The 12,006-nt window shown below is 35.3% G+C and overlaps 1 protein-coding gene across 16 annotated transcripts in view; it reads right to left on the reverse strand.

Annotated features, from left to right (window-relative positions):
* Positions 1–12,006, reverse strand: part of RGS22 (regulator of G protein signaling 22) — a 268,718-nt gene that overhangs the window by 134,505 nt on the left and 122,207 nt on the right. For all 16 annotated transcript variants that reach the window (XR_013178357.1, XM_077167336.1, XM_077167335.1 and 13 more), the window contains 3 exons: positions 11,437–11,566; positions 9,380–9,995; positions 7,124–7,285 (listed from right to left, as the gene is read on the reverse strand). Coding sequence is in view for 15 of the 16 variants with exons in the window: in XM_077167336.1 (XP_077023451.1) it covers positions 7,124–7,285; positions 9,380–9,995; positions 11,437–11,566 (908 nt within the window). In the remaining variant the exon portion in view is untranslated. The remainder of the gene's footprint in view (positions 1–7,123; positions 7,286–9,379; positions 9,996–11,436; positions 11,567–12,006) is intronic.

Consider the following 12,006-nt stretch of genomic DNA (forward strand, 5'->3'; position numbering starts at 1 on the left):
CATTCTGACCATTCTGAGTGTTTCGTTTGTTTGCTTATGTGGGTGTGTGTATATATAAACACAGATGCAATTTTTATTTTTTATTATTTGCATCCATCAAAAACAAAACCATTAAAAAAATGGCATTTCACAACCAAGGATAAGTCCATCATGCTTCTGTGATGCCAGCATTCTGGGCAAGAAATCACTTCAAATTAAATTGAAAATTTTCTTAAAGTCATAAACTTTCAAATCAAATAAATGATTCAGTAATTAATTGGACAATTTAAATATAATACAAATAATTTATATAATTTTAAGCAGCCAGAGCAAAACCCATGTCTATATCTTTAGTCACATAAATGCAAAATATTTGCGAAACTCTAAGAAGAAACTCTACCACAACCAACAATCTCCCCATCCAAATGAGAAAACAAGGTAAATACTGTTTGTTTTCACTAGCCAAACAAGGCTTGGTTAAAAGGCCATTTAAAGGTTCCTTCTAGAGAGCCATTCCTTTATGGAAAGTTGAAATCCTGCATGTATTCTTTTTATGCCCAAAGCATTCCTTACATGGCTCAATCTTTTTAGTATTTGGGTTACTGGTTCAGCAGAAGCCAGAACAAACAATAACTTCATAGTAAGGAGAATGTTATCCAACTGTATATGATTTACTTTATTGTAAATACTGGTGAACAGTGGTCAATAAATAGTTTTAAATTCCTTAAAACAAAATGAGCAGAGAGAAACAAGTGCTAGAGAAAATATAGAGAAAGAGATTTACGTGTTCACTGTCAGTAGGGAAATGAGAGGTGCAGCCCCATGGAGGGCAGTGTGGTGGTTCCACAGGAGGCTAGGGGTGGGGTTGCCATATGACCCTGAAACCCCATTGCTCAGTATATACCTGGATGGACTGAATGTGGAGACACGAATGAACAGACATTTGCACACTGGTGTCTCTGGCAGCAGTGTTTGCAGTCCACATGGATAGAGGCAGCCTAAGGAAACAATGACTGAGGAATGGAAGAGGGAACTATGGTGTATACATACGATGGACTACTGACTAGCCTTAAGAAGGAATGAGGCATAAAAATATGTGAATGAACCTTAAAAGCTGTATATTTGAATGAAATGTCAGGGAAAAAAAGACAAATATTGTCATGCCTCAATCATATGGACTAACTATAAATAAAAACTTGTGAACTAAAGTCAAGAGCATAGGTTATAGATTAGCACTTATTGGAAAGGGTCCTAGATTGTAAGCTCTTATAGCAGTCACATATATTCATGAGGTGAAACTGTTAATTATAAATTCTGAGATACTGAGCTTTTTGTACATAACATGGTCTTTCCCAGAAACTTTGGGTACTTATGTGACACTTAAGACTCAGAGATGGAGCTCTAAAGCTATGAAAGTGAACAGAACCCCATACAGCAACTGTTTAAAAAGTTGAAAAAGTGATCAGACATTGAGTAGAGATATAAATGAAGCTGATCTGGATAGGACTAAGGTATGCTACAAGATTGGTAAAGAGTGACAACATTCATATTTTAAAACTTCCACCTCTGGGTGAGACGAAAGAAAGAGATGTTTTTTTGGTGCAAAATTTATATTTTAGATAGTGCATTTCCTAATTTTACTTATGTGGTCAATTTAGTTGAACACCATAAGTACATGAACTCTTGAACAGGGCATGAGATTTTGTTGGTTTGTTCAGGTTAGTGTGATGCCCCAATGAATCCCAGAGTGCTTTGGGCAGTGAATAAAGAAGTATTTGCAAAGTCCCTTTGGGGGAATGGGAAGAAAGGAGGAAATATTCACCTTCCCCATTTGGAGAATTTCTGATACTCTTGCAAGCAATGGGGACAAATTAATAGGCTGAGCCCCCAATCTTCAGGTTTTCCCCTATGCAAAGGATAGGCTAAGCCTCTTAAAATTAAGCCTAAGAGTCACCCCCAGAACCTCTTTTGTTGCTCAAATATGGTCTCTCTCTCTAAGCCAACATGGCAGGTGAACTCACTTTCAGGAGCATAAATCTTCCTGGCAATGTGGATAAGAAAGTACGGGATAAGCCAGGACCTGGCATCAAGAGATTGAGAAAGCCTTCTTGGCCAAAAAGAGGGACAGAGAAATGAGACAAAATATAGTTTCAGTGACTGAGAGATTTCAAACAGAGTCAACAGGTTATCCTGGAGGTTATTCATATGCATTACATAGATATCTCTTTTTACTTTATGGCATATTGGAGTGGCTAGAGGTAAGTATCTGAAACTGCTGAGCTGTGTTTCAGTAGCCTTGATTCCTGAAGACAATTGTGTAACTATATAGCTCTTACAGTGTGACCATGTGATTGTGAAAAATCTGTGTCTGATGTTTCTTTTATCCAGGGTATGGACAGATGAATAAAAAATATGGATAAATAAATAAATAAATAAATATGGGGGGTGGGGACAAAGGGTAAAATAAATTGGATAGATGGAAAAAAAAAAGAAGAAATAGATGATCTCAGCAAACCAGTTACTAGTTGGTAGTGTTCTGGTTGGCCAGCAATCTTTGGGTTCCTTGGCTTTCTCATCACTGGCAATGTCTTGTCCTTTCTCTACTGCACTCTATTGATTTCCAGCTTCTGGCTCCTCCATATCCATTTTCCTTTGCCTTGGCCAGACTGGCCAGTCGCCAGGAAGGCCAGCTGCTAGGGCCTTTTTTTTTTTTTTCAATAAAGCTGAGACCAGATGGCATCACAGGGGAATTCTACTAAACATTCCAAGAAGAATTAATTCCAATTCTGCACAAATTCTTCCAAAAAATTGAAGAGAGGAAACACTACTTAACTCCTTCTAAAAGGCCAACATCACTCTCATATCAAAGCCAGACAAAGATACCATAAGAAAAGAAAACTACAAACCAATACCTCTTAGAAATATAGATGCAAAATTCCTCAACAAAATACTAGGAAACCATAACCAATAGCATATTAAAAGGATTATACACCATGATCAAGTGGGATCTATCCCTGATATGCAAGGTTGGTTCAACATAAGAAAATCAATTAATGTAATATATCGCATTAGCAGAATGAATGAAAAATCCACATGATCATTTCAATCAATGCAGAAAAGGCATTTGACAAAATACAGCACAATTCTTGATAAAACCACTTAGAACACTAGAAATAGAAAGAAACGTTCTCAAGATGATAAAGGGCATATTAGAAAAGCCCACAGCTAACACCCTACTTAATGTTGAAACACTGAAGGCTTTCCCTCCAAACTCAGGAACAAGACAAGGATGCCCACTGTCACCATTGTTATTCAACACTCTACTGGAAGTTCTTGCCAGAATAATTACACAAGAAAAAGAAATAAATTGCACCCAGATTGGAAAGGAAAAAGCAGAACTTCCTCTATTTGCAGGTGATGTGATCCTAGATACCGAAAATCCTGCAAACTCCACAGCAAAACTTCTAGAGCTAATAAATAAATTCAGCAATGTGGCAGGGTACAAGATCAAGACCCAGTAATCAGTAGTGTTTCTACATATAAGTAATAAACACTTAGAACAAGAAATTCTTTTTAAATGCCATTTACAATAGGAACTAAAAGAATCAGGTAACTAGGAACAAACCTAACCAAGAATGTAAAGGACTTGTACACAGAAAGTTACAAAACATTGTTAAAAGAAATTAAAGAAGACTAAACAAATGGAAGGCTATTCCATGTTCATGTGTTGAGAGACTAAATATCATTAAGACGGCAACACTATCCAAAGCAATTTATAGATTCAATGCAGTTCATATCAAAATTCCAACAACCTTTTTTTGCAGAAATGGAAAAGTCAATCATCACATTTATTTGGACGGTTTTAAGCCCTGAATAGCTAAAGCCATTTTGAAAAAGAAGTATGATGTTGGAAGACTCACACTTACCAATCTTAAAATTTATTTCAAAGTCATAGTAATCAAAACATCATGATACTTGCACAAGGACAGACATATAGTCCAATGGAATCGAATTAAGATCTCAGAATTCAACCACCACATTTATGGCCAAATGACTTCTGACAAGGTGGCAGAGACCACTCAATTGGGAAAGAATAGTCTCTTCAACAAAGAAGAAAAAAATTGGATCTCCATTTGCAAAAAAAAGGAGGAAGACCCTTTCCCTACACCATATACAAAAATCAGCTCAAAATGGATCAAAACCTAAATATAAGAGCCATAACTATTAAACTCCTAGAAGAAAATATAGGGAAGCATCTTCTTGACCTTCCTGATCCTAGGCAGTGGATTCTTAGATTTTATACTCAAAGCACAAGCAACAAAATAAAAAATAGATAAATGGGACCTCATCAAAATAAAACTTTTGTTTGTCTAAGGACTTTATCATGAAAATAAAAAGACAACCTACACAGTGGGAGAAAAGACATCTCTCCAAAGATAAACAAATGGCCAGAAACCACATGAGAAGATGCTCAATATCATTAGCCATCAGGGAAATGCAAACCAAAATCAAAATGAAATACCATGTCACACCAATTAGAATGGTTGCCACTAAAAAAAAAAAAACAAACAGAAAATAACAAGTATTAGAGAGACTGTGGAGAAATAAGAATATTCATACATTGTTGTTGGCAATGTAAAATGGTGCAGCCACTGTGAAAGAAAGTTTGGCAATTTCTCAGAAAGCTACGTATAGAACTATTATATGATTGGGCAAATTCCCCTACAGGTATACAGCCAAAATAACTGAAAGCAGAGATTTGAACAGATGTTTGCCTATCAATGTTCCTAGTGGCATTATTCATAATTGCTAAAAGATGGAAGCAAGCTCAGTGTTTAACAACTGAAATAATGGATAAATAAAATGTAGTATATACACACAATGAAATATTATTCAGCCATAAAAAGGAATGAAGTCTTGATACATGCGGCAACAAGGATGAACTTTGAAGACATCATGCTGCTTATAATAAACAAGACATAATAGGAAAAATATTGTATGATATCACTGATTTGAAACAATTAGACTAAGGAAATTCTTAGGATCAAATCTAGAATATAGATTACCAAGGGATGGGGCAAAGATAGGATGTGGAAAGTTAAGGCTTAAAATTTATAAGTTACTATTTGGAATGATGCAAATGCTTGGTAATGGATGGTGGTGATTTTAACAAAACACTGTGAATGCAATTAACAGCATCAAAATACATAGCTGAATATGTTTAAAATGGGAAATAAAAACAAAAAAATCCATGAAACTATACCACAGTGTGAAGTTACTATCTTCAATTGTAACAAATGATCCACACCAATGCAAGGTGTTGGTGGTGGGTTGGTATATGGGAATCCTGTATTTTAAATGTCTGTAAACCCACAGCTTCTCTAATAAGGAAAAAAATTGCATAGAACTAAATATACCTACAAATAATCACATGTAAGACTGGTGAAATATGAAAAATACCAATGAATGGTATCAATGTCAATTTCTTAGTTGTGATATTGTACTGTAGTTACACCAGATGTTACCACTGGGAAAACTGAGTGAAGAGTACACAGGATTTCTCAATATTATTTCTTATAAATACATGTGAATCTAAAAGTACCTCAAAATAAAAAGTGCAATAAGTAAAAAAGGAAGTTTTAATTGTATCAATTATATTTTATGTCTTATGTTGGGTGGTAGGTACATAGTTTCCCACTATAACACAATTTATACCTTTCTGTATGTCTTATATATTTAAGAATAAAAGTTTTAAATAGAGAGGAAAAAATGTTCTCTCTATATTTGAAAGTATAAGGCATATAAATAATCTGTAATACCTAGATTAGAGATGATGCCAAAGAAGCATGAAAGGGACAAATCCTGATGACATTATTTTTTAAATTAAGGAATCTGAACTTTATCCTGAAAGCTTTGAGGTAACCACTGAAAGAAAGACTTAAAGCACAGAAGTGACATATTCAGACCCATTGCAGTGACAATGAACAATTCATTGAAGCTCAAGTGACACACATTTTCTCCACTACAACTATCTCTTCTCCTGGCTTAGAGTCCTTCAACTCCTGCGTGACATATTACTTATTTTCTGTATTTTGTGCATTTGCAAACTTTTATTTTATTACACTTACTTTCACATGTATGTTCCTCCCATGTGATAACCTTGACTATGTTTTACTCTTGTACCCTCAGCACAGCACTTAACCAAAAATAAATACTCAAAAAATAGTTGTTGAGAGGACAAAACTGTAATTCTACCTGTGCTGACTTGAATCTGTTGTGAACCCCAGAAAAGCCATGTCCTTTAATCCTCATTCAATATTGCTGGATGAGTGCTTTTGATTGTTCCCATGGAGAAGTGATCCTCCCACTTGTGGGTGGTAACTTTTGGTTAGATGGTTTTGATGGAGATATGTCTCCACCCATTCAAGGTGGAGTTGCTTACTGGAACTCTTTAAGAGGGAACCATCTTGGAAAAAGCTTCAGAACCACGAGGCCACAAGAGCCAATGCAGCCAGAGATCCCTGGAGATGAAGAAGAAAAAAGCCTCCAGGTTGCTTCATGAAAGAAGCCTGGAGGGAAAGCTAGCAGACGCCATCATGTTCACCCTGTGCTTTTCCAGAGAAACCCTGAATGTCATTGGCCTTCTTGAACCAAGGTATCTTTCCCTGGATCCCTTAGATTGGACATTTCTATAGCCTTGCTTTAATTTGGACATTTTCAGAGCCTTAGAGATGTAAATGTGCAACTTAATAAATTCCACTTTTCTAAAGCCATTCCATTTCTGTTATACTGCATTCTGCAGCTTGCAAGCTAGAACGCTACCAATATGCATAAACACACACACACATGCACATACACACAACTTTTCATGGTCAGTACGTGACCATAAAAAGATCATATGTAAAGGATGTGCTCAGAAAGTTCAAAAGGAACTTAAGTACTGTCCAGCCTTATTATGGATCTCAAGTTACTCAAGCATCCAAATTACCTAAAGTATAATGACTTTGGGGAAGGCCAAAGATAAAGTAATCTTGTTACTTTAAAATTCCACAAGTTATACATCCATAAAGCAAAAGAAGTTTAACTCTTAACTAGCCTAAGAAAAGTGAAAGTCAATAACTTTAATCCATGTTATTTTTCTTACCAATAGAGAAGTAAGGGTTTTACAACCTCCGGCTGAATGCTCTTTAAATGTTCTTCATTCCACTGAGCTCCTTCTAGTAGCTTAAGCTTTGATAAGATTTCTGGAGAAAGGTAGCAGTCTCCACTGCTCACTAGATAGCATTTTTTCATCTTCTCAAGATGTCTGGAATAAAATGCACACATATACACATATTAATGTAATGTTTAAGCAAATGTTATCATTTCTAAAATATTTTATACAGGTGATGAACTAACTCAAAACCAACTCTCAGTAACAGAGATATCATTTTTATGGAGATAAAAATACTTTTCACAGTCACAGAAATGGGGAAGCTATTTGTGGTAGGCTGAATAAAGACCCCAGAAAGATGATCATGTTCTAATCCCCAGAACCCACAAATATGTTATCTTATGTGGCAAAAGGGACTTTGTAGGCATGATTAACTTAAGGATCTTGAGATACGAAGACCATTTTGGATTATTCAGGTAGGTTTACTGTCATCACAAGGGTTCTTCTAAGAGAAAGCAGGAACTTCAGAGTGTGCTGGTTTGAAAGGATGTATGTCCCCTAGAAAAGCCATGTTTTAATCAAAATCCCATTTCATAAAGGTAGAATAATCCCTATTCAATACTGTATGTTTGAAACTGTAATCAGATCATCTCCCTGGGGATGTGATTTAATCAAGAGTTGTTATTAAACTGGATTAGGTGATGACATGCCTCCATCCATTTGGGTGGGTCTTGATAAGTTTCTGGAGCCCTATAAAAGAGAAAACATTTTGGAAAACGAAAGAGATTTTGAGAAAGCAGAGAAGAGTGACATAGCCATGAGAAGCAGAGAGCCCACAAGCCAGTGACCTTGGAGATGAAGAAGTAAAGCGCCTCCCAGGGAGCTTCATGAAATAGGAAGCCAGGAGAGAAAGCTAGCAGATGATGCCTTGCTTGCCATGTGCCCTTCCAGCTGAGAGAGAAACTGGCATGTGCCTTCTCACTTGAGAGAGAAACCCTGAACTTCTAGACTTGTTTTAATTGGGACATTTTTCTCAGCCTTAGAACTGTAAACTAGTAACTTATGAAATTCCCCCTTTTAAAAGCCATTCTGTTTCTGGTATGTTGCATTCTGGCAGCTAGCAAACTAGAACACAGAGTCATAAAGAAAAGATATGAGGACAGAAGCAGAGATCAGAGAGTAAAGAAAATGCTAGTGTACTAGCTTTGAAAATGAGGAGGGGCAATGAGCCAAGAAATGTAGGTGACCTCCAGAAGCTGAAAAAGGCAAGTAAATGGATTCTCTCCTAGAGCTTCCAGATGAAGCATGATCCTACAGTTCCATTTTAGAATCTGACCTCCTGAATTAGAAAAAAATAAATTCAGGCTGTTTTAAGCCAGAAAATTGGTGGTAATTTGTTGCAGCAACAGTAGAAACTAAAACAGAATTTACGCTGAAGAACCTATGTAGGTTGTTTGCATATATCTTTCCTGATATGTTTTGAAAAGTGGGAGTGGCTTCTACCCCATGATCAACTTGTTCATGCTTCATAATCATTTGGTGACCACTGCTCTTTGAATTATGTTTAACAACAAACTATATGATCTGAATGCCATTAAAATAACTGGAATAATCCAGTCACTAGTATATACATAGTTAAATCCTTAATGGGAACTTCAATTTACTGTGCAGAAAATAATACAAACAAGATAAGCACTTTCTAAAAACACAAGGACCAGTCAAATGAAGACCTGAACCCCAGTAGACTTCAAAGAGGATCTCTAATCAGAGACACCTATTCAGAGATCCAAGGAAGCAGCATCCAACTAAAGATCATGGAATATGTCAACCAAACAGGCTGCTATAAACAGAAGGCCCCTTACATTGACATAAGGTATCCAAAAGATAACATGCTAGCGTGGTTATATAACTGATGCATTAGGTATTTTACTATAAAAAATTCTACATTGCTGAAATGCTATAAAGATCAAATATAACAATTAATTTGAAGGGAGTTTTAGAATTTATGGGAAGAAACATTGTGCAAACCCAAATAATTGCTATTATTAGTTTCTGAAGGCAATGAAATCAGAAAACTAGTAAAATAACTACTTATTATAATAAAACTAATATTATTTATTCCTCCAGATGTATAAATTACATTGTTTTTTAGACTAATTTATTATTCTGTCTGTGCTAAAAAAGAAAAGCAAACTAATATTCTATAATTTGTCTTTACAACTATTGAAATATAAAAAGTAGAAATACCTTTGATGTCTTCCAGGATCCTTAAGAACTTTTAACCTCTCAATATCCATCCACAGCCACCAATATCTCTCTCCTAATGTACCTTTTATAAATTTCTTAAATCTTTCAAACTCTTTTCTGTTGCCAATGTCATAGGTTCTGTGGGAAATACACCAGTCAGCCCTGCTCTCTGGTCCGATGCTTTCACTATTTGAACTTAAACTTGCTAAGTCTGATTTCTCTTCTGATTTTTCCTTTGTGGTTTGAACTGTTTCACTTATAGAAGCAGTCTTATCATGCACAGATTCAGAAAAGTTCTCAAACACCACTTGGGTTACATTGTTGAAGTTTATATAATCTGGGCTTTCACTAAATGTCTCTCCAATAATTTGCTGAATTGCTGCTCTCAAAATAAAGGTTACATAAGATCTCAAAAATTCTTCACATGATGGAAAATACACTGTCAGGCTTTCATCAACATCCTCTTGCTTTTCAAGGTATAGTCTCAGAAGAGCTTGAGAAGGAGTGTCTTGTAGACATACAGATCCATCTTCTTCAAATTCAGAAATTAATCTGGTGGATTTAGATGGGTCCTTTTTTGTCCTGGGGTGAACTCCATCATCAAAGATAAAACTCTCTGTATTAAATCATAAAAGGCCATTCGATCATATAGGGGTAAAAAACTTAAAAAATAAATAAATAAATAAAGTGATCTATAGAGCTAGAATGGCAAATGGGTTTGTCTTTTGGCCAGCTCAAAAACATAATGATTGTATGGAACGCTGTTCTAAGAAGGATTCTGAAGATACATTTGGGATCAATAGAGAAAAAGCTGCCACCAAGGATTAGCCTTGCCTTCCTTGGACAAGAATAAAGGGAGAATGGTGGCATATGGGCCAAATACTTGATATCCCTAATATAGAGGATATTTTTTTTAAATGCCATATACACTTTTTTTTTTTTTTTTGGCATAGGCAGGCACTGGGAATCGAACCTGGGTCTCCAGCACAGCAGGCGAAACTCTGCCACTGAGCCACTGTTGCCCACCCCATATACACTTTTAAAATGTATTATTTCAGGCTGATATAGAAGTCACTGTATAAATGCCAAATCTATTAAAGAATTAGAATACTCATTAAACAATTTTATGTGCTTTAATATTTCAGGTTACATGATAAAGGAAAATTTGCTGCCATAGATGAACAAATCAGAACTAGAGTTAATATCAGCAATTTTTTAAAATTCTCTATTTTATCAGAATTATTCAATTCCTATCATGCTTACAACCTATCATTAAAGTTACAAAATGTATAAGGGCCTTATGAAGGCTTATAAATACAAAGAGATAATTTTTTATACCTTTTCTAAAGACATAAATGTTTAGCACCAATTTTCTCTTCAGAAATCAGTGAAATGTCTGATGTCAGTGCTAGTCTACTCCCTGTTGAAATGCCAAGAATCAGGGAACTCAATTGTCTTTTGTGCCCAAACCTCAATGACCATTTTCTCAGTTACTAAATTTCAAATTTCAATGAACTAGAAATATTTTATTATAATTTTTATTGAAACTAAGTATATCCAGTTTCCCCAATATTGATAGAGTAGGCTTTTGTAAAACTGTGGGTTGGCATTTCTGCCTTCTAACCTCCTGCTACCCTTTCTCTTCTTATGTATTCTTTTCTCTTTTCTATTCTGGAGAAACAGCAAGAAACCTATATATAAATACAGTTATTTTCAATTAGATGGATTATTTTCCTCTTCACAAAAATGTAGGTTCAATTCTAGAGAATCCAAATTACCTTCTACATTTTTTAAAAGGGATTAGTTAAAAACTGTTAGTGAATTGCTGACTTCGTCTCCTGAATCACATCTCAATTTTTTTCCCTAGCAAAATCATGTTGACTCCCTTTTTTTTTCCAAGATTTCCTTTTTTATTAGAAACTAGTATTATTCACCAGAAGCTCCCCACAGTAGAAATTATCTGCTTATACTGTAAGATTAGAACACTAATCTTAAGTAAGAAAGTAAGAGACTAATCAAGGAGGAGTTTTAAAGTCATTCTTTCCTTTTCTGCTTACCAGAAACAGAGGAAACGACTGGTGATTCGATTTTGTTGTTGAACACACAACAGGGCAATGAAAAGGTTGGTACTGTTTGCTGACTTTGTTTTGCTAATGTAAACCAATCTTTCGTTTGAGTGTAGGAAGCCTAGAAAGAAAAGAGCACATTTGTTAGCAATAATCTGTAAACCTGAATGAATCATTACAATAATATGCACTTTGGGCAGTACAGTGTGTAAATGAAAAATTCTTCCATAAAAGAGAAGAAAGTTATACAAAGAGGAGAATTCATTAGTTAAAGGAATATTGGGAAGGATATTTCTATTCAGATTTTTTTCATAGTAGATAACCAAAGGGAAAAAAAATGAGGGAAGCATCATCTATGCTGCATAGCCCCGATTATTACCCCCATTTTAAAAATTAAAAAAAAACAAACATATGCCTTTACATCCCCAGAATAGAATATTAAGTAGTAAGGTGAACAGGAGACAAAGAAATAGACCCCTACAAAGATGAAGTCAGAATGAAAAGGAACAATACTATGGCTTACCTCAACGTTCATCAAGGTATGTTCACCAAGACATTTTG

Source organism: Tamandua tetradactyla, chromosome 6 (assembly GCF_023851605.1).
Source record: "Tamandua tetradactyla isolate mTamTet1 chromosome 6, mTamTet1.pri, whole genome shotgun sequence".
Classification (NCBI taxonomy): Eukaryota; Metazoa; Chordata; class Mammalia; order Pilosa; family Myrmecophagidae; genus Tamandua; species Tamandua tetradactyla.